The 25,094-nt window shown below is 39.0% G+C and overlaps 3 protein-coding genes across 12 annotated transcripts in view; 2 read left to right on the plus strand and 1 right to left on the minus strand.

Annotated features, from left to right (window-relative positions):
• Positions 1 to 825: 825 nt before the first annotated feature.
• lrrc8c (leucine rich repeat containing 8 VRAC subunit C) lies at positions 826 to 18,849 on the minus strand. 5 transcript variants are annotated; one of them, XM_042416804.1, is made up of 7 exons: positions 16,090 to 16,461; positions 15,025 to 15,267; positions 14,531 to 14,755; positions 14,300 to 14,371; positions 10,705 to 10,864; positions 5,697 to 5,839; positions 826 to 3,771 (listed from the first exon to the last, which is right to left on the minus strand). In XM_042416804.1, exons 6-7 carry the CDS (start codon positions 5,832 to 5,834, stop codon positions 1,531 to 1,533), a joined length of 2,379 nt encoding a protein of 792 aa, XP_042272738.1. In that variant the 5' UTR covers positions 5,835 to 5,839; positions 10,705 to 10,864; positions 14,300 to 14,371; positions 14,531 to 14,755; positions 15,025 to 15,267; positions 16,090 to 16,461; the 3' UTR covers positions 826 to 1,530. The 5 variants fall into 5 exon arrangements, with proteins under 5 accessions (XP_042272738.1, XP_042272737.1, XP_042272739.1 ...); XM_042416803.1 differs by having other exon boundaries at positions 14,531 to 14,707; positions 14,819 to 15,267; XM_042416805.1 differs by lacking the exons at positions 15,025 to 15,267; positions 16,090 to 16,461 and adding an exon at positions 18,763 to 18,849 and having other exon boundaries at positions 14,531 to 14,752.
• On the plus strand, positions 15,648 to 22,371 carry LOC121900458 (kynurenine--oxoglutarate transaminase 3-like). 3 transcript variants are annotated; one of them, XM_042416808.1, is made up of 15 exons: positions 15,650 to 15,748; positions 16,468 to 16,509; positions 16,706 to 16,796; positions 17,061 to 17,122; positions 18,163 to 18,307; positions 18,783 to 18,932; positions 19,020 to 19,106; positions 19,226 to 19,348; positions 19,465 to 19,585; positions 19,913 to 19,989; positions 20,077 to 20,166; positions 20,269 to 20,455; positions 21,433 to 21,503; positions 21,634 to 21,720; positions 21,841 to 22,371. In XM_042416808.1, the coding sequence occupies exons 3-15, from the start codon at positions 16,707 to 16,709 to the stop codon at positions 21,895 to 21,897; spliced, it is 1,347 nt and encodes a 448-aa protein (XP_042272742.1). In that variant the 5' UTR covers positions 15,650 to 15,748; positions 16,468 to 16,509; position 16,706; the 3' UTR covers positions 21,898 to 22,371. The 3 variants fall into 3 exon arrangements, with proteins under 3 accessions (XP_042272744.1, XP_042272742.1, XP_042272743.1); XM_042416809.1 differs by having other exon boundaries at positions 16,468 to 16,506; positions 16,704 to 16,796; XM_042416810.1 differs by lacking the exon at positions 16,468 to 16,509 and having other exon boundaries at positions 15,648 to 15,748.
• Positions 22,372 to 23,524: 1,153 nt separating this feature from the next.
• LOC121901146 overlaps positions 23,525 to 25,094 on the plus strand; it is a 155,882-nt gene continuing 154,312 nt past the window's right edge. For 3 of the 4 annotated variants that reach the window (XM_042417846.1, XM_042417849.1, XM_042417847.1), the window contains exon 1: positions 23,916 to 23,966. Coding sequence is in view for 1 of the 4 variants with exons in the window: in XM_042417848.1 (XP_042273782.1) it covers positions 23,939 to 23,966 (28 nt within the window). In the remaining 3 variants the exon portion in view is untranslated. Of the gene's footprint in view, positions 23,746 to 23,915; positions 23,967 to 25,094 lie in introns of those variants that run through there. The other variant, XM_042417848.1, reaches the window with a different exon arrangement.

Below are 25,094 nucleotides of genomic sequence, written 5' to 3' on the forward strand. Positions count from 1 at the left end.
TTTATGTTTAATGCACTTTAAAATGAGTCTTTCTATAATACACATTTTTTTAATCAAGGTATTACATGTACTTATGTAAGCTATATCCGTTTTTTTGTATTTCCTCTGCTGCAGTCATGAGAACTAACAGTCTAACAGTCTCTTGTACAAAATAAAATATTTTATCAGGGCAACATAAAATACATATGGAGCATTGGGCTACTGGCTGAGACTTAAGTTAGGTCAAGAGATCAAGGTCAGTCTATGTAGCAGTGACAGGAAATATGCTTAAAAGAAATATTTCACATTCTGGGAAAATATGCTTATTTGCTTTCTTACCAAGAGTTAGATGAGAAGATCAATACCACTGTCATGCCTGTATACTAAAAATGAAGCTATGGCTAGGAGACAGTTAGCTTAGCTTAGCATAAAGACTGGAAGCAGAGGGAAACAGCTTGCCTGGCTCTGTCCAAAGCTTAAAAAAATCAACAACCACCTCTAAAGCTCCCTAATTAAAAGCCCCAAGGAAGTGACTGTACCTGGCCAAGAAATCAAGGATGCAACTCCCAGTAAAATAGCAACTTGGTGTTTTTATATTTAGTTTTTTTTATGGATTAAATAAACAAGATACAAGATGTTAAAGGTACCCGGTGGAGTTCCTGAATTGTGATTAGCGGTGGAGCAAGTTTTTTTTATGAGTGGTTCCCATTTTGTTTGTCTTATGCATGTGTGTGAGTGACTTAAGACATGTTCCTGACAGTGGTTTGACACTATTCCACTGATCCACAGGTGGCTGTAATGTGTAACGAAACACAGCAATGTGCCAACAAAGGCAGGGAAGAAGAAGACTGCAAGCTAGTAAACATGGATGTAAACAATGCAGGATTTAAATTACTTTTAAAAATAGACTTTGCAAATGTTTGATGAGGTTGCATTCAACACTTTAGTTACACATCAAGGATACAAACAGTGTATTTTGATGAGTAACACTCAATGTGAACATAACTTTTGTTTGTTTACAAGAAAACTCCACAGGGGGCTATAATTAGTGAGCTTCAGTGGTGATGGTAAATGGATTTCTTTTGCTTTTGGAGAGAGCCAAGCTAGCTTTTTCCCCTGCTTCCAGTCTTTTTGCCAAGCTAAGCTAAGCTAAGCTATGCTATGCTAATCATCTGTTGGCTCTAGCTTCAAACATAACTGTCAGATATGTGATTGATATTAATCTTCTCAGCTAACTCTTGATAAGAGAGCAGATAAGTGCATTTCCCAAAATGTTGAACTATTCCTTTAAGAATGTATTGTGGTCAAATAATATGACATAAGTTAATAACAACAGAACATCACCCCTGTCATTAAGTGCAGTCACACTCTATGTGACAGTATATGAAAAGTAATTTTTCCCTCCGAAAGGAAAACTTTAAAAAAATAATAATTCTGAACAAAAATTTTCTTATCAGTAATACATACATGTGATAATGAGTTAATACAAAATAAATGCTCTGAATGGGTAGACAGAATAAACAGCAGGCACTGTGGCTACAATAAGGCATCTCACTCAGCCTTCATTTGGTCCCTGACATCTGAAGGCAGAGTTTCAAACAATGTGTCTTCCACTGAAAGGCCACTGCGCTTCAAAGCACGACAGCAACCAAGCTCTTGTGGCAGGACCTCAAAGTGGTTGCCTTTGAGCTCCAAGTGTGTCAGATGAACTAGGTAGGAAATCTTTGGTGACAAGATGGACAGCGAATTCTTGCCAAGCTTTAGTGTTTTGAGCTTCTTGCAAAAGAAGAGCTCATCGGGCAGATTTTCAATTTTGTTACAGGTGACAGAGAAATATTGTAAACTCTGAAGAACTCCAATTTCTGGAGGGATGAATCGGATGTCATTGTTGGACATGTCCAGGTAGCGCAGCTTGTTGCACAAGAACAGGTGCGAAGGCAATATCTCGATCTTGTTGTGGCTGAAGTAGAGGCGCTCTAGGCTGCCGAGCTTTTTGATATGCTCTGGGATATACATGACGCCATTGTACCAAAGTTTAAGGCAAGTAAGTTTTCGAAGATGCTGGAAGCTGATTATCTCCTCTATAGAGCGAAGGTTGTTTTCTTTCAGGTCAAGCTCCTGCAGGTTCGTGAGGCTGAAGATTGCATGTGGAATACGTTCCAGATCACAGCGTACTAGCTCCAGCTCTGTCAGATTGGTCATCTTTTTCAGGTTGTTGAGCATTACTAGCTTAGTGCCATCATTGTGTAAGTACAGCCGCTGCAGATGGCTGGAAACATCCACTATAGACTGTGGTATCTTGGTCAAATTACTCTTGAGGGAGAGAGTTTTCAAACACTTCATCTCCCGCAATGACTCAAGAACTATATTCTTGGAGGCATCAGGGCATAGTGATCCGGTGAGACAGAGCTCCTCTAAGTTTCGCAGGCCGTACATCCAGTTCGGAAATTCTCTGCTATCATCAAACTTCACGCGAAGCACTTTAAGGTTCTCTTTGAGGAAGGAGGTAGCTGTTGTGTGCAACTTTAAAGAGCATTGGTAAAGAGACAGCTCCTGAAGGTCTTCCAGCTGAGAGATTGAGGCAGGGATGGTGACATTGTTGATGATTTCGAGCTTGAGCGACTGGAGCTCCGTCAACTCAAAGACAGTGTCCGGTAACCCAGGGAGCATGAACAGCTGAAGTTCAAGTCTGTTGTTGGCATTAGTCTGGAGTCGCTGACGCAATTTGTCTGCAGTCCAATCGTGGTTTAGGTTGAGCTGTTTCAGTTTGTTTTCACTGACCTCGGATAGAAAAACTGCAAATCTTTTTGAATACAGTGGGTCATACTGATCAATCATGTGTAGCATGAAAGCAAAGTCGTTCTTGACGTCCGGGATGTCATTGATGCCTGTTTCTTGCCGCACATACTCAAAGGAGTATTCTTTCAGTGAACGGTAAAACAGCCAGTAGGAGGTATAAAGGCTCGTAAATCCATAGACAGCAACTAAACACAGGTAACAGTAAGAAAGCTTGGAAAACAGATGAGCCATGGTGTGATTACATTGAAAGTCTTTATAGCCTGTCATGTTCTGTATCTCAACTTCACAAAGTACTCTATTCCTCACTTGATTCACTAGAGCACTATTATACCCAATGATCAAGAGGAATTTAAACACCTTGAAAACTGTCTGGCGAACATACATGATATAGAGGATGTCTCCCTCCTCAACATGCAAACGGAACTTCTTTACTTTTTCAAAAAGAGCTTTAGCTTGTTCCCCCTCTTTTTTATCAAGAGCACTTGCTGATGGCTTGTCAACTACAATCTTTTCCGGAATAGACCGGAGGGACTGTGTCTTCTCCAAACTGCCTTCCCCAGGAGACACAGCAATATTGGATCTAGAAGTGCCACTCTTTTTATGGTCTTTTTCTTCAGGATTTTCCCCAGAAACCTCTGATAAAGCTCGTGTGGTCCACGGAGAGTCAAAGCACTTGCCAAGCATGGAGATAAAATGCTCTATTTTAGAGCTCGAGCCAGGAAATTTGAACCAGAAGTTGCTACACACCATGAAAACTAGAGTGTGTATAAGAACCAAATAAGGAAAGTACTTGGCATACCAATGCAGAGCCATCTCATAACACATCTGATTTATGAAACTGTACTGTTGAAGATCCAGGTTGGTTTTCAGGCCCTTCATTTCTCTTGGTACGGCTGAAGTATTGGGTGGTAGGTGTAACAATGACGTCGCTTCCACTTCACTTGTGTTCACTGATGTTCTCTGAGGAAGGCATATGATTTTGTCTTGCATTACCTAAAACAAAATGTGAAAAAAGAGAGAGATTAGCATAATTACTTAAAAGAGATGTTCAGACATTCAGAGACAACAATCAGTGTTTATATGCACTTAAGTTACTGGGATACAGTCAGGTTTCTCCAGTAAACTGATTTGTAAATGTCATGAAAACAACAAGGGATTAGGCCACGTTTAGTCCGACAATAACTCTGCTTGAAGCCGGCCTTCAGGAGCAATTTGGGGTTCAGTATCTTGTCCAAAGATACTTTGACATGCAGACTAGAGGAGCTGGGGATCAAACCACCGATCTTCAGATTAGTGGATGACTACCTCTGAGCCATAGCCACCCACATGATAACTTTCCAGAGAAGTGAAATCCTTCTTCATGTTATAAAACGCTGTCCAGTGTTTTGGCATCTGATAATTCTTCAAACTCATGGATCTACTACTCAAACTGGACTTCCTGGGTCATTAAAATAGTTCCATTAAAGGTCAAACTAAAACCTAAACTAACACAAAGTAGCCTCTAGAAGTCTAAATCCATTTTCCCCCACTGAACATTTGACTATATGCTGCTCTGTAAGAGCTCTGTCCTTCTCTGACTGCATCATCAGTCCTACAATACATACAAACACACACACACGCAAAATAAAAAAAAATCAGGAAGCCGCATATTGCAACAGGTAAAATTAGTAAGCCATGCTTTCAAAATAGGTTCAGGGGCAGGAGAGCAATCTGTTTATTGACCAGCTGCATGTATAATAACCAATTTATTACTGTACAGTGAATGTAACAACATTCTGTGATTATCTGCGTAACCTGATTACTCTGAGTGCATATACTGTAAACATACTGAATATGTTGTCATCAGTAAACAACAGTTGCCTGTTTATTTTGTAATGTTAACAGCTAAAAACAGCTGCTTCACAGTACAAGGCAAATAACAGGAAATGGGCACTTTAACTCAATGGTGGCAGGCCTGAAGGAGAAACAATTCATGCACTCTGTTTAGCTGCCTGATACTCAGGACATTATACTGTGATATGACAATATAAAGCAAAATACATTGATGAACAGTGAGTACAAAATGAAGCAAAGGCAAATGACATTAAACTATAGTAAGGGCAATGCAGTTGTGCTGCAGCAGATCACAGATTAAAATGCAAAGTCAGGTCTGCTGAGGCCTCTGAAGAGCTGATCTGCAGAGTTTTACAAACTACGTCTCTCTGAATGTCTCCCTCTTACTCTAAATGCAGGGATTATTGTGTCAGGCCATGAAGTAATTCCACAGAATGGCATGTTGATAGTGCTCTGACGTATTATGTAAACTTGGCTACATAATTAATTGTCCATTGAATTTACTTATAAGATCCATGTCAAACAATGTTATTCTGTGGGTAGGAAACAATGGCTTTGGTCCCACCCAGATAAAATACCCTGTTAATAGGTTTCTCGAAATGTTTTGGTATAATATCCTGAATTTACACTACAGAGCTGTAGAGCAGCCAAAAACCCTGGTCCACACGGAGAAAGAAGTCAAGTGTCAGGCCACTGGAGTTTGGAATCTTATGTTTACTAAAAGGGGCTGGGTGGGTAAATGTTTCCACTGGTAAACTCCTGATGGGCTGAATGCTTCCTTTGCTGCACACAGTCCAGGCTGTAAAAGCAGGGAATTAGTGGTTCTGGGCTGCGGCCAATGGTAGGCAGGGCAGTAATGTTCCATCAGTGAGCGTATGGGCTTCCTCAAGTGAATTAAATTACTCTAGACTTGATGAAAAAATAGTAGAGCAGCTGATTTTATCTCATAAACATGTTGCAGTTCAAACTCATGTTACATTAGCATGCGTTACAGTTCTCCTTATTTCTCAAAGAGACGCTGAAGAGTGGACACAGAAACATTGTAAACCATTACAAAACATTATGAACAGAGCAGTGTTACTGACCTGAAGAGTGCATCCAAAGACACCAATCATGAGCATGATTACAGACAGATAGTCGGTGAACACATCCCACCACGGCTTCAGGACTCTGAACGCTGGCTGCTGCTCAGAGAACTGCCGGAATTCCATCACAGGAATCATGATGCCTGTTACAACAAAATGGAAAATTAGGCCACATGTTTAGCGGAATTATTTAGCCATTGAGGGATGAAATCATGACATTTGTATTTAATTCTCAGTCAAATCTATTCTAGTGTCAAATCTATTATATTCTAGTGCCTTAAAGCTGCACTAATTGATATTTTTATATGAACACTGGGTCAAACGTTTGTGTGTAATGTGAAAGGTGTCACTCATACAGACAGACCCACATAAAAATATCATCCAACTCTGTAGTTTCCCTCAGCTCTAAGGAGCGTGTTTCAGCTCATTGTTTTGGTTTATAGCTCACATAACCTTTCTCCCTGCTCTAAATAGCGTCATTTCCACCAGCAGCAGGCAGCTGTTTATAGTGAAAAAGCTCTGATAAACCCACTCACCCATACACCCACTGCCCAGAACCAAATGACAGACAAAGTTAGCAACTAGCCGGTGAACATATTGGAGCATTAAGCAGCTAGTGCCAGATATTTGCCTCGGAAGTTGATGAAGACCAAAACAGAGCTAAAAGGAGAGTGACTATTGGCCAGAGACATGACTAATGAATGCTAATGTTACTTTATGTGTGCTCATTGTGTATAAAAGAAACCATTTGCTAACATGTTCGCCACATCATCCTCAAAGTGATAATATGTCTAAAAGATTTCTATAAACCAAACCTACGTACATCAAAACACTTACAGTAACAGTTAGATTCCCAGTTTATCTCATACCTGAGCTCATACATCACGAGTATAAATATGGACATACAGTACATGCATCTTTTACACTTAGCCTACAGTACCCTTAGACCACAAGACAAAGCACCAAATCACTATTCCCTTTCTGAAAGGTTGAGATTGCAGATACAATTATCCAAAAGGAGCTTCCTTTGCAGGGTGTCTAGGGTCACTCTTAGGTCTCCATCGTGTCAGACTCATGATGGACAGTTTTAAAAAAAACAGATAAAAATCAATGCAGCAGAAACAGAGATATCTTTTTTATTCCGTGCATTCCTCTTCCTCGTCAAACCTGGCACCTACATTACCCACAATGCAATTCAATCGCCAACAGTTCAGTCAGAGATTCAAGTCTGTTATGCTAGTAGTGGCTAATGCAGCCTCCAGCCACTAGCTTCAAGAGAAGAGGAGTAGGTTACAAAGGTCTTGTAACCTCACTTCTGTCTATCTCCAAACACCCAGATTTTCTCCATTTCTCTAATTTCAAACTTGTAGTCTTCAGCCCCAACTGACGCTGAGTCAAGTGACATCACTTGAGGCACTTTATCAGGTTCACGCGGCTCCGTCTGGAGCCAAGAAAGGCTTTATACAACTTTTATTATATATGAGTAATACAGCCCAAAACCTGTAAAATCAGTGAAGTTCCTCTTGTTATGTATTCTAATGACTTTGGTTAACCTGACTGTTCCTCTAGCTCAACAACTATTGGATGGATTGCCATGACTTTGGTACACACATTCATGTCCCCCTCAGGATGAATTGTAATAACATTGGTGATCCCTCAACTTTTCATCTAGCACCATTATCATTATCAAAATTTGAATTTGTCCAGTACTTTGGTTTATGACCTAATACCTGCAAAACGAAAGACATTCCCAACATGCTAAACATTATAAAGATTATACTGTAGGCTACCTGCTAAACATCACCATGTAAACATGTGAACTGTGAACCCTGAAGAGAAAATGCAGAATCTCCATGTCTCTACAAAGTGCACCGCTCCTCTTTACTGGAGCTCCAACATTATACAAATGCACCTTACAAATGTAATTATTTAAAAGCCAGTGCCTGCAAAAGGCTAAATGAATTGCTCATTTTGTAGAGCTTGTGACAGTTGTTTAGACATTAACGTCATAGTCAAAGAAGTCCACTTATGTGTAAAGAAGCTTCACACCTTGTTATTAATGAAGCACGCTGACTGACAAAATTAAATCAAACCAGATCTTCCAGCTATTAATCTCTTCAGAGAGACTGTAACAAACCTTTGACTTTGTTAACAGCAGTAAGATTCCTGATGTTGCTTTCTACTCCCTCTTGCTGTGGTCACCTTCTGTAAAGTGCTTACTACAGCGGCATGTATAATGTTTCCAGTATCTGTCAGGCAGTAGGCTGCAGCGTCATTCAAACTGAAAAAAATCTACTCACTGAACATTCTGTATAAGCACTGGTGATTTTTGTAGTGAAACATCTCAGTGTGGAATTAATTTACCATGTCTAAATAAACCTATGTTGTTAACATGTTGGTGGAAAAAATGAAAAAACAACATAGCAGCATGGTAAAACATCTCGAAACTCTCCACATGCTAACGTAGGCTGTGTGTCTAAAAGTGTAAGCTGGTATAATGAATAATCTAAAAGGTGCCAGACCATAATATACAGTGTTTTATCATGTGCAGTTCCAGAGTTGTCAATAGCTGAATTCCTCTACACTCAAACGTGAGTTCATTATTCATGAATTTAACTGTAGATATTGTTGAATAGGCTACTAAAAGCCGAGGGATTTTTAAGGAGATCCTATTTTTGATAGTTCAATTACGTTTTTTGCACAATTCTTCCATACCAGTGTCATAACAACAGGAAGGACGGAGAGAAACTGTTTACATTGAACTGTCTACTGATGGTTGACTTTAAAGGGTCGGTTCGGACAAAGTACAAAACAACATTTTTCTCACTTAGCTCCAGTTGTCACTAGTCATGTAGATTGCTGAGGTTTTGAGATATCTTTCTCAGTGGAATTTTGCTGTGAAAAATGTTTTGTAAATTTTAAAAAATTTCAACAGAAACATCTGTCTTTAGAAATGACATCCCTATTACTCTGGATAATCTGTAGCTGTGGACAATTTACACTGGAACCATGACCGTGAGTTCTGCTGTGGTGTAAAGTAAGGTACAATTTTGAGGTATTTTGTTCTTGACTTGAGTATTCCAACTTTTTGTGCTACTTTATACTTCTATTCCACTACATTGCAGAGTGTAATGTTGTACTTCTTATTCCCCTACACTTATCTGGCAGCTATAGTTCCTTTACAGATTAAGATTGAAACATGTCATCATTTTATAACAGAGGTTTCCAACTTTTTTTGCACTGTTGTTGTTTTTGTCGACAATTTCGTGACCTCTCAGCAACACTCAGGTAGTGTCCTCACACAGAGTTCATGTACTGCTCAATGCTGAAAGGTGGTGATGACTGGTTACCTTGTGATCTGATCAAAATCTGTATATTGTTGTTGGGGGTGTTATTACCTGTAAGAATATCCTATAAAGTTATGTAATAATTTTTCTATTTTTTTTAATCATATATATCAAATCACATATTTGCTCATGGCCCTTTGCCAAATTTCCCAAGGCCCAGTACCGGTCTGCAGGCCAGGGGTTGGGAAGCTCTGGCTTGTAAAATCTGTAGTTGAGACTACCCAATGCTACCTTCAACCAGCTTTTCATGTAGCACCATCCTCATTAAAATGCTGCTTATGTGGTAATGCATGGAGGTAAAATGAATAGTCAACTAATCAATTAATTGATCTAAAGACAATTCATGCAGCTATTTTGATAATTGATCAATTGTTTAAGTCACTTTTCAAGCAAAAATACCAGACATTCACTGGTTCTCCAAATGACAGCTGGTTGGACAAAACAAGATTTTGAAGACATCATCTTGGACTCCAGGAAACTGATAGACAATTTTCACTATTTTCTGACATTCTACAGACTAAATGTTTAATTGAGAAAATAATCAGAAGATTCATCAATAATGAAAATCATCATTCGTAGCAGCCATCATCAGTAATAATAATCCAACAATACAATGCTATTCAGCGCTATGTGTACTTTTACTTCTTATACTTTAAGTACACTTAGATGATATATCTGAACTAAATAACATTTTCAGTGCAGATAAATGATCTGAATACTTCTTCCACCACTGGTGTTCTGTGGATTGTTCAGCGTTACAGGGTTATTAATTATGGAAAGAGATGTTGCTATTGAATTCTTTAGAACTATTTTTTCAATGCTGTAACACAAACACTGTATTAACTTGAGGGTAGAGATTTCAGACACAGATATCTTAAAACTATTTGCCGGGCTAGTAGGAGGTGAGAAATAACAGTCTGAATAACACAACCCTTTAAAAAATATAATAATAGGATGCATTAATGTAAAAAATAAAATAAATAAAACAGAGAAAAGTGGTTTAAAGAGGCTTTTGAGCCAGTATCTGAAGCCTACAGTTTGTATTAAGCACTTGGAAAAATCCTGTGTGTTCCACTGGATGAGTCAGCCATTGAGTTGAGCTGACCGGGCCATATCCTTGTCCCTTCCTGACAGGAAATTTGTCTGAATCCCAGATATCCAAAAACAGACATGTTTGGAACACACCCAGCCCCAGGCGCACAGAAAGTCAAGTCTCGTTAAGGATATGGAAAAAAAACTACCCGCATTGCAGAAATGTTATTAATGAGGCACACTTTTGCAGACTTTATTGTAAAACGGAAGCTCAAGTAAAAAGTGCTAATACGGTCAGAAGAGGTGTGATTCATCCTGTGATCAGCACAAACCATCAATTAAGTCATCTGGTTAGAGGCTTCAGTTCCCCCTTTTAAATATTGAGGGTAAATTTAGGGATGCCACGGCTGAGAGTTGAACGCTTTGAAGGCGACTTTAAGGCTCCTCTACGTGTTAATATATTAATATACACGTATTCACGGATGACTGTGTATATAGAAGGTAAACTAACGGTGATCTCAGCGTAAAATAGTTGCTGAGACGCTCCGCTGACTGCATATTACGCTATTGTGCTCTATACGCCGGACCAATATGCTCTCTATAATGTCAAGATCATAACAGTGATTTACCTTCTTTAGATGAGAGCTGGAGTTGGAAGATCAGTCGGTTTTCATGCGGTGAGATTTCGGATCATGATGTGCGGAGGTCCTTCTTCTCTGACCGTCAACCTTCCTGGATCTCCGGCCAGACCATGCAGGCATGTACTGTACGCCAGCGGGGCGTGGACTTCTGAAGAAACCCGAGCACAGACTTTATTGTTGTGATCTATGTTGTTTATGAGACAGCTGAGGGGGAGGCCAAAACTGCAGCTGTACCCGGCTAATAATACTAACAGAAACAACATCGACAATATCTTTCATTTATGCTTAATTAATAATTTAGGATTTGCCTTTTCAACCTAGTGAACAGGGCCGTAGCCAGGATTTTAAAAACACTGAGGTCATGAGTTCTAGCCCCACCGGTGGGGGGAGGGTGGGGGGGGGGGGGGGGGGGGGGGCATGCCCCCCAGACAACATTTTTGAAGGCGACTTTAATGCATTTTGAGAATAACAATGATCACTTAGGAAATGGATTTCATCTAGTCTTTGTATGGATCTGTCAGGCTGAAATATTATTGAGGCACTGGGGGAAATGATATAAATGCGGTAGTCCTTGGCGTTTGACCAGGGTTTGAAGTCTTCAGATTAACAAGCCTAGGGCCCCAATCAGACAGAGCGCTTTTTACAGGTTGCAAAACATGAGATGCACCATATTGCCTTTTTTATTGAAGCCTACAATTTTAAAATGAGCAGCTTACTGCATCTTTTTAAAATTGTTGCTAGGCAACCACCGTTACCTGTCCTTAGCCTAGCTGTAATTTTGCTGTGAAGTAATTCTCAAATCATCCGATTGAACAATGGGAAAAAAATGGCAATGACATTGGGCGCTTTTCTGCTCTGAGTTGAAGTTTTTTCAACTCGAGGCGTTCAAGGCACTCCAGCAAAAACGTGAGGTGCATAGAGCGGAAAAGCAGTGAGCAAATAACTTCACTTATTGAAAACAATAACTAAAAGCTGCACCAGGCTGCTAAAAAGCACTCGGTCTTATCGGGGCCTAAACAAGCTGTTCAGAATCATTGCAATTGGTGATATCACGGTGGGGACATAAGCAATGAATTAGCATTGATTAATCAGTTAGCTTAGCTTTTCGGAGCCAAGAACACTGCTTACCTTTTGGGTGTGGAGTAGCCAGGCAGGGACAGAAATAATTGATTTTAAATTTGATGCTTGCAACATCAATACAAGGAAAGAAAGAGGTGCTGGGAAATTTTTGACTTGGAAAATTACAATTACAAACTACAAACAAAATTTCTTTGCAACAAAAATTACTAACATGTTCCACAGATCCAAGGAAGTTGTATAAAACTGTTGAAAAGATACATAAGCCTAATATGTCTGATTTAAGAGGTATTTCTCATTATTGATCAATGTTCGCATTATTGATACATGAAGGCGCAGCATTAGAAAACAAAAGGAATTAGGAAATCTCGTCATTATAAAATCTTTAGCAACACAGTGACCCAGAAGAGACTGACTTCTCTCTCATACATGCGAACATATTTATTGTGGACATACTGATGCGATCCTTCATCACCATGAACCTCACGCAAGGCCCAGCAAGGGCTACTTTTGAAGTAGATGATAACAGACAGCGTGACTGCAGCAAGGTAGGCTAATTGTTTCTTCAAAGCTCCAGAAAAAGCTTGTAATCGATTCTGTGTGCAAAAGTTTGGACATGTCATGTTTTGAAAGCATATAGATTAATAGTTTGTGAGCTCAGATCTTGCTCAGTTGCTGCTTCTGTTCATGTGGTGTAGTTACTTGTTTTGAGTGTGTAGGTCAGGTGGAATACAGTCTATGGAGGGCTGTAACCAGGCTGTAGCCATGCCTATCATTCATGGCACTGACCAATCTTGCTTAGATAGGCAGGCTGTATAACCAGAGTGCCCCTCCTTATTATTGACATTCAATATTGTTGTTAAATGATCTAAGAAGATTTACGTCATCCATATTACCAACACCATATTGGTAAGGCCAATATGGTGTTGTAGTAGTAGTGATCTTGTAGTAGCTAAGTGTTGCATGTATGCAGGTTACAGCGCCCCTGCCCACAAAGTGAATAGAATGACAGGACCATACTGTATGTGCGCAACTTGTTCTATGTATGTCACATAACGTAACAAGTTACGCATGCAAGATGATGCCAACCTTTGTTCACAACACACCATACAACTAAGTACTTTAGCAATTCATCACTTTAATTTAACATTTCACAAAATATATATATATATATTTAAAAAAATTTAAATGACCCTGAAAAAATACCGACGACATGACCTCAGTGTCCTCAATGTTAGCTACGGGTTAAAACTTTTACCCAGTTTGGCTCTATATAACACCAATACAACTTTGGGTTAACTTAACCCTGTAACAATCTGTTATTTTGACCCAAGCTTTAGCTAAAAACTTTCACAACTGTATTGTTTATTGTAGAAAACAATTTGCACATGACATTCAAAAGATGAAGTGTGTATAAGTGTTGATTTGGACTGCTGCAGTAGGTCGAGGTGGAGCTTGTTTTAACTACTTTACAAACAGTTTAGGTAGTTTAGTCCAGTGGTTCCCAACCTGGGGGTCAAGCCCCTCCTGTGGGTCACAAGATAAATGTGGGGGGTCATGAGATGTTTAGGGAGGACAGGACAGAAGAAAAAAACAAATTCTGTTACACACATTTAAAGCTGCAATTAACAATTTGCTGATCAACAGAAAATTAACCACAACTATTTTGATAATTGACATTTTAAAAATAAAACTTTTAAAAAAAGACATCTGAAACGTGACAAATAAACATTGCTTTTTATAAGGCATAACAAGCTGAAAAGGTTGGCAGCCACTGGTTTGATCTCAGGAAATTAATTGTATTCAATAATCTCATCCTATTGTTTTTTTTAAATAGAAAATCTCAATCTGAAAAGTAACCAGTAACTATTATACACTCACCAAGTGCTTTATAAGGAACAACTAATCTAATGCAATCCAATACAACAGCTCTGCCATAAATTCTACTTCTCCAAACTTATACAGTTTCAGTTTTTGTTGATATTGTCACAAAGGTGTAGCAGGAGTAGTCTATCCTTTTTAAGCTTTGAAAAGGCCCTACATTGTGCAATTATGTTAGTTGCTTTCTTTTGCCCTTAGCCTACTATTGCCAAAAAGTGTTTGTATATTTCTAAATGTATGAATTTAAAATAACCAATAGGTGGTGCTATAGGTTTGCTTCAAGATTGAGTAAAATAATAGTGGTGTTATACAAAATAACCAATAGGTGGTGCTAGGTGCTGAATGAAGAGAGCGAGTGGTGCTGGTGAGGACAAAACCGTGAATCAGAGTAATAAAACGTTATTTTCTGAATGTTTCACAGTGGTTACATTCTAAAGCACAAATTAACACACCCACTCACTGCTCTGCATGTGTGTGTGTGTGTGTGTGTGTTGGTCAAACCGACACAGCAGAGGATCAGCACAAAGCAGCACTCTGTACACAGCAGAGGAGAGAGAAGGAGAAGCAGGACCAACACTGAATCAAATAAAAACACAGCAATGTAACCTGGTCACTATGTACTGACCTCACACCCTGCACGCTGTTATTGGCTGGAGGCTACACACCCACTGCTCAAAAGTTGACGCCCAGAAGAGTCCTGGACACAGCAAAAATAATAAGAAAATACATGCAGGGGTCAGTCTTTGTAGATAAACACATTGCCACACACTTCTAGTGGGTCATAAGTGATGAATGACAGGGATTACTTTTGTATGAGTCTATACATTGTTTTCTAGAAAAATCCTGCATAGTATACCTTTAAGAGCAGTAGCCTATATCCTCCCAAACAGATATCTGGTGTTGTCCGACAGCACCGCCACAGCAACAACTTTGTTGGCATTTCATGGGCCTATCACAGTCACTCACTCAGGTCGGTTTGTTTAGAAAGGCATCCTTCAAAACCTGTTTGGCATCTTGCAATCGTGGCATCTCGCTGGCAGATGCCAAACAGATACCTCTGTGTTGGTATGTCTGGCAGCTGCTGGTGCCACCATAAGTGACAAAAATAGGAAACATATCACAATCATTCAGGTCAGTATTTTACCTTTGCATCCTTCAAAACATGCCTGGCATCTGTCGGAACAGCAGCACAAACTGCGACAGGCAACACACAATTCTGTGTATAGTATATAGTCTACATTTTATTTTACTTTTACAACTTATTTAGTGTATAGATTGTTCTCAATTTTAATAGCTCTTTTATAAATTTGTTTTAACTGACTTTATTGTAATTTGAGCCCGGACAGGTACCTAAGGCATTTCACTACGCATATGATCTTTGCCTGGTTTTGACATTATAAATGTATCAGTGGACCTCCGGTGATAGTAACAGTGAGTAAAAATGAAACTGGCCTTGCTGGATAGAAACACAAAAAACAAAGGAAGTGACTTATCTGAGTCATAATTCCTAAACCTACAGAGCCTTGTCGAAGATGCGTGACATCACTGCACAGATGGCCCATCCGGTGCGGGACAGTGCTGCCTTCACGCTTACTACGTAGAAAGCAACACACATTGTTCCGTCATGTGACTGCGGTGTTGTTTAATGTACTAGGATGAAACAACATATAAGCCTAGTCTCGAAGACTTTCCCAGTTCTGCAGCAGAATGGGTCCTTGTTGTGCGTCATATATACGATTTAAACTGATTATCATCTTCATGCACAAATATTTAAGCAAATGCTAAAGAAGAAATACACACAAGACGAGCCAATGCAAACCAGTCATCTGAGAAACACTGAATGCTAATGCTGAAAGTCGCTTGCAGTCGTATTTTGACATCTATCACTGAAAATGCATGCCCTGTTTGCTTCTTCTGTTCATGTCCCTTGTCTGTAGCCTACATTTAAACGTTGCCAATTTCCGACAGCTTTAAAGGCAGCAGCACTGTGTGCACTTTATGACGCCTTTCGAGGGTCGACTCAGACCGTGCAGCGACAACAACACTCCTCCTCCTGACCACCGTGTGCCGACAAGTAAGTTGTGACTGCTGACTTGATAGCTGAAGTTCTGGACAAGTACATGGAGCGTTTTTGTTAAAGAAGGTTGTAGCAGAAAATCAGCTAACAGGACAGCCTGTCGGTTTTGTAGCCACAGTTTATTTTTGCTACTGTTGGCTAAAGCTAACTAGAGGGTGTTAGCGTTAGATAGGATGTGTGTATTTTGGCAAACGATAGCACATAGTTTACTAACACAATTTTCCTGCGTGTATCTGCTTAGGGTGAATAGCAGGGGGTGACTCCGACAGTGTTTTCCTGATTTTTGAATCTTTCAGCAACAGATAATGGTATTGTTTTGTAGTAAAATGTGGCTGTACCTGTGTAAGGGTCAGGACCCAGCGCACTGACGCCATCTGCTGTACTGTAATTTTGCAGGATTAATCAAACTGACGAGGCATGAATACCAAAAATTCTGTGAATAATGTGCCATTACTACTCCCTAGAGCCCACTCTGTAAAGAAACGCAGCTTTGTTCTAACTTATGAGCAACATTTGAATGCAGTAAAGGCCAAAACTGCTTTTAAAACCTGTGAGATTACTGGCCTGCATGTGCATCTGTACCTCTTTTGACTTTTCTACTTCTAATTCTAACTAATTTTTTTTGGCATTTGTTCTTTATAAATTACCTACATTTTCTGTTATTTGACTGATCGATTAATAGTTACTAATAGTTTCAGTCCTGTTTTGTTTCCCAGAGTCAATATGGAATTCATCCCACATGCAACTGACTAAAAAAGGTACAAATGTGTATCTACAGAATAATTATTCTGATATGAGTAGGCAGTGCCTTGTTTTTGTAGTTACATCGCCTGATTCACTAACTAGTAATGCTTTATAAAGTCTTTGGATCAAGGTACACCTGTTATTCAGTTTTAAACTGTCAGTCTGCTGTCTTTTCTCACTCTGTTTTTCATTTCTTCACTTTTTCCACAGCATGAGCATAGTGCGACAGATCCTGACTTGCTCAAGGTTTGCATGTCGTTCAGCTAACATAAACTGCAGAAGAACATTTTGTACTTCACAGGTATGTCCACTGTAGAAACCTTTGAAATTACTTATTAACGATATATTAGGCACTGTTTCAAAATGGCCACAACAGCCACAAAACCACTGACCAAAGTCCTGGTGTGTTAATGTCCAGTACCAGCCTTGAGTGGTTGATGATAATTTTACTTCACACTGCTTTTTGTACAAACAAGTAGCATCGCAAAAAGCAATAAATGTAATATAACTGAGCAATGAATAAGACGTTTAGTTAGGTCTAATGTGTCTTGGTTTTGTGTTGCAGCATATCATGACATCACGGCACACAAACGCGAAAAGAATTGAGGGACTGGACAAGAATGTCTGGTAAGTGAAAGAATAAAACATTCATCCTCTTGATCACAGACATCTGATCAGACTCCCATTTTACACCATCGTCTGATCACGTGAACGTCAGACAGATTTCTGATGTTGGATTAGGGATGTGCTGTACAAAATTTCCACATTACGATTATTGAAGCCAAAAATATCACAATATTCATCAAACTTTACAGAAACACAACTATTAGTGCTGGAGTATAATATGTTTGCCTGGATTTTATTAAACCTAACAAACACTGCACAGTGATCTGTAAATTGCAACTTTATTGGACTTTGCAAAATCATAACATAAAAGACACTTAAAAACACCATAATTATGAGCAGGATGGTCATTAAAAGTTTAGAACAGTTGACTGAGAATGACTTTGAATGTAGCACAGTGTCTGTCCCCAGAATGTTACTCATCCTTTCACGTTTTCATACATGCTGTGATTTATTTTGGGTGTTGATGGTTAAAATCATTTTTAAAATGAGAAAAGTCTGTAAATGCGCACAGAGAACATAATAGCAATGGACTGTGGCACAGTTATATTGGGCTCTTATAAGCCACTATCACCATCCGCTCCTCTCCACACTACCTCCACTGCACCATTTATGTAGCGTAGTTGCACAAGATGATTGATATATTTGAATATATATTGATTCTATATATTCCATCATGCCTCTTCCTTTATAATGGATTACTAATAAGCAAGGAGAGATGTGGTGTGATGGATGTAATGTCTTGATATAATGAGTATAGCTCCAAGGGAGTCTTTTTTGGTGCATGGTTGTAATAGAATGAATAGCTATCAGTTAAAGATAATAAACAAAGTAACAGGCTTAGATGAAGCATTACAAGGGGGAAGCAATACAGGGTTTTTTTTGTTATTTTTCCCTCAACGCAAAAGCCAGATTAGGTGTTTCCATAACCTTTTTTGGCCTTTTTGCTAAAAATATGCCCTTTTCGTCAGATACATACAGTAATCTCATTGCAGACCGCTGTTTGACTGTTTACTGACTGTTTATTTTTACTGTTAATTCAGGGTGGCGTTTACTTCAGTGGCAGCTGACCCATCCATTGTTAACCTGGGCCAAGGCTATCCAGACATCCCTCCACCTTCTTACATCAAGGAGGCACTAGTGGAGGCTGCATCAGTGGACAGGATGAACCAGTACACCAGAGGCTTTGTAAGACTCATTGACTGTTGCACCACTCACTTGTGGTCGACTACTGTGAAAAGGAAACTCATTCTGACACCCAGCTTTATGGTAGTGAAGATTAAGACTTTTAAGGTGCTACCATTTTGCTCCTCCATAAGCAAGTACTGAGCTTGCTTACTGCACTATAAAACATACAATAAAACTATCGTTAGTGCCGCAACTAGTAAGCTGTCATTTTGAATAGATGAAGTGTTTAACTCTGATTTGGACAATATTTAAAGAAATGTTATTAAAATAGTCAAAATAGCAGTTGATCATTTGGTGATTGGCTGATCTCCCAGTCTGATTTTGTGATGCAGAAGATATGAACTGTTGTTATCTTGTGTCCACCAACCACTGAGCTCTATTGTGCTTTCTGTCTCTGTCTTGTTGAAATATTTGCTATGCTAGAAATCCACGTACTTTATTTTACTGTAACTTACATCGTTTGTTGATACAATAGGGTCATCCATCTCTGGTGAAGGCCCTTTCTCAGGTTTATGGGAAGGTCTATGGACGTCAGATTGACCCCCTCAAAGAAATCTTGGTCACAGTAGGCGGTTATGGTTCCTTATTCAGCACCATGCAGGGACTGGTGGAAGAGGGAGACGAGGTATGGACATTGTTTTCACTTGCTGGGTCATACTGAGGTGTTTCCCATACACGTGCTTCCAACATTAACCATATTCATTCTCTTTAGGTCATCATAATAGAACCTTTCTTCGATTGCTATGTGCCCATGGTACGAATGGCGGGGGCCAACCCTGTGTTGATACCGTTACGCCTTGTAAGTTTTAACTAAAGCCAGTGATGTTTGTCATATATGTTCTTTAACAGTATAAACAGTATTTACTACATCTAAAACACTGGCTTGAAGATGGTGGATTTCTTCTGCAATATTTTTAGAAAGCTGGAAAGAAGAACATCACAAGTGCTGACTGGTTTCTTGACCCAGATGAGCTTTCCAGTAAATTCAACTCTAAGACAAAGGCCATCATTATCAACACCCCCAACAACCCTATTGGGAAGGTATGTACAGTATATATTACTCATATTGACTGAGAAATGTAACAAACTTACATTTCCATACAGTTGAATGCACCAGTTAGGAAGTGTTGTTAACAGCTTCGATCATCTCCCTGCAGGTTTTCACCAGAGATGAGCTGCAGATGATTGCTGACCTTTGTATTAAACATGACACTCTGTGCTTTAGTGATGAGGTTTATGAGTGGCTCATCTACAGGGGCCACCAGCATATCAAAATTGGTATGTTTTGAACTTACTTGTCAACAACATACTTGTTTGTATGGTAAGGTTAGACTACTATAGGACTTTTGTAAACAAAAAAACATGCCCTGAATAGCATTCAAAGTATTTAGTTAGTATGTACAGTATGTTTCAATAAGAATCTAAGTATGTATTGAGGAGTGCTTTCAAAAGAACTTCCACCCTGACCTGAGCAAAGAATACATTGAATCTTTCTGACAACTTAAAGAAACTTGTTACTGGCCTTCAAAAATCACTTGGATCTCAGTCTCAGCTACACTTTGAATTCCACAGAGCTTTTAATGTTTTTTTTTTCTTTCAATGTAGCCACTCTGCCTGGCATGTGGGATAGAACAGTTACTATCAGCAGTGCAGGAAAAACATTTAGTGTTACTGGATGGAAGGTAAGGAATCTGTGCATTTGAAACACTATTTCCAACAGTCAACCATCAGTTCTTGCACATCTAGTAATTGAACGTTGTGTTTCCCAGCTTGGCTGGTCTGTAGGACCTGAGCACTTGATAAAGCATCTTCAGACCGTCATGCAGAATACTCTGTACACCTGCCCAACACCTTTACAGGCAAGTCTGCAAAACTTTTACATATGCTCCTTGAAATCCATAAGAGAAAGCCAAAATAATAGTTTTTACTGTTGAGACTTGTCTGTGTCTGTTTGTCGTCAGGAGGCTGTGGCACAAGGTTTGCTCCTGAACTACAAGCTGATGGGTCAGCCCGAGTGCTACTTCTCCTCACTGGCAGAAGAACTTGAGGGGAAGAGGGACCGCATGGCTGCCATCCTTAGGGAGGCTGGTATGTCTCCAATCATCCCGGAGGGGGGCTACTTCATGCTCGTGGATGTCACGGCTCTCAGTGAGTTACTGCACTTTTAAACTGGTGATGCTTGCAAGTAATGCGGGCATCTACAGAGTGGTACCTTGTGTTGGATTAAACTTTGTTTATTTTTCAGTTTGTTATATGCTTCATAGAAATGAATTGAACTATTGGTACAAGAAATTATATGCAAGGCCATGCTAGTGGCTCTGTGAGGCTATACATAGGTACAGTTGTGCTCTGAGCTAAGTGGTAACACCATAATGTTTACCATGCTCTTCATATTAGCTTTGCATTTTAGCATGCTTAGATTTGATAATTAGCACTAAACACAAGGTACAGCCGAGGTCATTAATCAAAATATTGGACAAATAACAGTTTTGACCTGGTGATGATACTAGATGAAATGCCAGGGATCACCAGAGATATTTGTAATCATTTTCTTGGACCATGGATATCTGAACCAAATTTCATGGCAATCCATCCAACAATTGTTGAGACATTTCACCCAGAACCACAAATGTGAACCTCATGGTGTCACTAGAGGAAAAGTCAGAGGATCTCCAAAATCATCAGAATTCATCTTCCATCAGTGGAAAACTACAATCCATCAATTAGTTGATGAGATATTTCGGTGTTGACCAAAGTCGTAGACTGACCATCCCTTACAGAATTTTGTGAAACAGACTTATAATTAAGTAACTTTTAATGTACATTATAACTTAATATTTAAAAGGGCAAAACTCAGAGACATTTTCTCTGTTTCAAGAGAGATTACCATTAGACATATCTGTGTATTTGAATATACCCTTACTATTAATTAATTTTTTTTTTTTCATTGCTTTATGTTAATAAATAGAAGAGGTGATTTGATTAAAACTTGTTTATTAAATTTGAGACTTGAAACCTAATAAATCCTGTAAATTTACAATCTTGGAACTGGATCAGCAGTGGAACTGGCTATCAAAACCCAACCCTACAAATGAATATTCACCATTGCTTTGTGTCCATTGTAGATCAGGATCTGTCACATATGGTTGATGAAGCCTACGACTACAAGTTTGTAAAGTGGATGATTAAAGAAAAGGTAATTAAATTGAGTTCTTCAGTTTTGGTCCCTACAGTACGATTTTTAATACTAACATAAGAACTCACATTACAGCCATTCAGTTTTTACTTTTTTATTCCTGTTCTTGATAATAATATATTTGACATAGAAACTGGCAGCCATACCAGTGACAGCGTTTGTTGGAGATGAGTCCAAGAAACAGTTTGAGAAGTATATCCGCCTTTGCTTCATTAAGGTAAACAGACAACTGTCTGATTGCTACAAGGCAGAAATACAACAAAATCATCCAATAAAGATACAGTTCTTCTCTTTTTCTTGAGGAAAACATAACCTTGTATTGTCTTTCTCTTAACAGCAAGATAGTACTCTCGATGCAGCAGAGAACATCTTGAAAAACTGGAATAAGATTTAATGGGATGTGGTGTCAAGACTTCAGGTCATTTTCAGGAAAGAGGAACCCGCTCTCTCATCATACTGAGGAAACAGGAGTAGACGGTTACATGCTGCACAAACTGGCAATACAGAGTCAAACTAGATAGTTGTAAAATTATGTGCCAACACTTTAACCTGTATCCTGTTTTAAAGGAGATGATATTTAAGTCAACATGACGGAAATGAATCCTTTTGACTAATGAAAGGTGTGATGTGAGATAACTAGTGAGATTAGTTTTTTTATCCATTGTCCCACAGTGGATATACTGTAAACGATCCCGTATTCATTCCTATTTTCATACGTTATTGTTTGATTCAATATTTTTCATTATTTGCATAGGGGTTAACATTAGAGACACAACAGATACAGAAAGTAATCAAGGAATTGTTTTGACTTGAACCATTCTGCTTTAATTGTTCTAATTTCAGTTTTCAATAAAATGATTCCAGATAGTGTTGAGCCTCTGTGATATGTAGACATACAGATTACCAAATCTAAATATAAATGCAGATGGTAGCTGCTGCTTGCACTTTGAACTCAATACTTCCTTCTCATTTTTCACTAACTGCCGTTTGATACATGTGGATTATTTTATTAATGCCAATACCACAACAAAGGACTGTGATCAACAAAATATGTAAAATTACGTCATGATTTGAACATGGCACTTTATTTGTGCTGACACCTCATATATAGGTTTCTAGTATAATCAGTTTGTCACAGTTATTCTAACGCCTTAAATAGGCCTGTTCCATAGACTGGCTTATACACACACCACAGGCTGGTAGGTGTGTTCATGGCACAATATAGCGTATTGATACAGCTGGACAACATGGCTAAATATTATTTTGATATAAATCGTGATTAAAAATGGCTTTATAAAAAGATTTTTCTAATCAGATCAATGATTGAGACTGGTAAGCACTTATTAAATGCTATCAGGTTTATGAAATGTGCCAACTTCACTATAATATTATTAACTATAGTGAAAGATCTGTGATTGATTGACTATTAAACGTGTTAAATAAATAATAAAAAATAAAAAAAATGAGTCCTGTCTATTTATTAATATCTTAATATTATTAAAATGGCGTGTTATTTACTTGAATGTTTGTGCATCGAAGTCCTGACTACAAATGGAAATTCACAGGTCCAGTAGGGGGCGCTGTGAAAACAAACAGGACCAACGACACTTTACCTGCGCACGTAAAATTCAATTGTTGGCGGGAAGCATGAATGGATAATAATAGCTGGAGAGGACGCTGCCGCTCAGCCTTGCAGCCAATTTTTCCCAGTGGCCACTCGCGGTATTGCAGCGAAAAATCTCCCTGCGGCCCAAAAAGGATTTTTCCCCATAGACCACCATTGTAAAAGAGACGCCTGTAAAACTGTTGACAGGACCACTCGAACTGCAAAAAACGTCAATTATGACTCTTTCTATTATGAACTTTTGATCCATGGAGGTTTTATGTTTGTCAAACTTTCCTTGAGCCGAGAAAAGCGATTTAAAAATCCGTGACGTCATCACAATGTAAAGTCTATGGGCCGAGCGGGAGCTCGCGGGCGGGGCCAGCGGGGGAAACACTACTGCGCATATTCAGTGGGCCGCACAACGCGGAAGCTAGAATTTTTTTTCGGCGTATGCGCCAGGCGAGCAATTCCTGTATGACTGAAAAGGCGCCGTTTTTAGTCGGACATCCAGCTCTCATAATACATCCATGGCGGGAAGTCTGCAACGTTGGTATCGATTAGCCCAAATCATTGAAGAAGTAGTAGCATAAAAGTGCTGACAGAGTCCCTACAAGTGCCATAAACAAGTCAAACCAGATAAGACAATGCTAACATTAGCACATTTTAGCTAGTCACTAAGAAAAAAAACAACAAAAAAACAGGTAATATTCGGAGTTGGAATGAATTTAACGTGTACCCGTTTTGGTTGCCGGCTGTGTCCGGTCAAACATCATCTCAGGAGTAGTAAAAAGTGTTACTTTACTTTACAGCCGCTCAGAAACGAACCGCCATGTTACCGAAGACTCACAAACTAGCAGGTAAGTTAACATAGAGCAAAAACACAAGAGCAAACCCAGTAAACCGTAACTGTGACTGTAAATGAAGCATTATTAGCTATGAGTGGCAACTTTTGTATATCATGGATTTAAAGTTTAATTGACACATTTAACCACCTTAAAGCTGTGTCTGTTTCAGACGATAAGTTGTAAGTGAGAATGGTTTTTACTTGGTGTACACAGTATAAACTTCTAGTTGACCTACATACATAACATGTGACCTGTTAAGATAATCGAGTAATCGTTTTGAGTGTTTTTGTTGTTGTTTGGCATTTTTTCTAAAAAAACAAATTCCTTGGTTCCAATTTTGTTAATGTGATTATTTTCTGGTTTCTTTAGTCCTCTATGACAATAAACTGGACTGTTGGTCGGGACATAACAAGGAATTTCAGGTTGCATCTCTGGCTTTGGGAAACAGTGATAGACATTTGTTTCCATTATCTGACATTTTATAGACCAAAAAACTAATCAATTAATCAAGAAAATAATCGTGTAATTGTTACTTGCAGCCCTAATATGAGTGACTACAGCACTAGTGACACACAGAAAACACACTGGACAGTGCTGAATAATAACAAACTAGAAACTAATTATCACTCAAAATGGCTACAAAAGAGAATTTGTATCAGAGAAATTTTGATACACCTTGATTTCAGGATAATATATACATACAGAAATTGCAATGCAAACCTCCCCCCAGCTGATACTGATTTAAAGGCCCTGCACTTACGCACAGGCATTTTCAATCAAAGTAACTGATTAAAACTCCTGTCAGGTTAAATTTGGGTGGAGCGATGTTGGGAATTGCATGTATACAGTATGTGTCACCAGACTCAAGGTGCAACATAAGTAACTGCTGTCGGTAAAGCACTGACAGCAGCTGTAAATTGTACTGCATTTTAGCAGACATTTTACTGTTGTTAACCTCTGTCACTGTCCTTACACGCAGTAATGCTCATCGCCATGCAGTGATGAAACAGTTCATAAACAATCAAGATTTCCCAAATGAAAAGTCAATCCCACTCTCTGTCAAGCTGACCAGACTTTGGAGAGCTTTGTGATTTTTGCGTGTCAAAGTTCAGTCAGACTGAAATCTGATAGGCCCTCTAG

The sequence above is a fragment of the Thunnus maccoyii genome, chromosome 7 (assembly GCF_910596095.1).
Source record: "Thunnus maccoyii chromosome 7, fThuMac1.1, whole genome shotgun sequence".
Classification (NCBI taxonomy): Eukaryota; Metazoa; Chordata; class Actinopteri; order Scombriformes; family Scombridae; genus Thunnus; species Thunnus maccoyii.

What these genes read in the sequence shown, in the direction of transcription:
- lrrc8c (XM_042416805.1), bottom strand. Translation starts at nt 5,834, where the DNA reads ATGATTCCTGTGATGGAATTCCGGCAGTTCTCTGAGCAGCAGCCAGCG. An exon ending in TCTTTGGATGCACTCTTCAG is followed by an intron (nt 3,772 to 5,696) that starts GTCAGTAACACT and finishes ATTTTGTTTTAG; the next exon opens with GTAATGCAAGACAAAATCAT.
- LOC121900458 (XM_042416810.1), top strand. Translation starts at nt 16,707, where the DNA reads ATGAGCATAGTGCGACAGATCCTGACTTGCTCAAGGTTTGCATGTCGT. An exon ending in GGACTGGACAAGAATGTCTG is followed by an intron (nt 17,123 to 18,162) that starts GTAAGTGAAAGA and finishes CTGTTAATTCAG; the next exon opens with GGTGGCGTTTACTTCAGTGG. An exon ending in CGTGGATGTCACGGCTCTCA is followed by an intron (nt 20,456 to 21,432) that starts GTGAGTTACTGC and finishes TGTCCATTGTAG; the next exon opens with ATCAGGATCTGTCACATATG.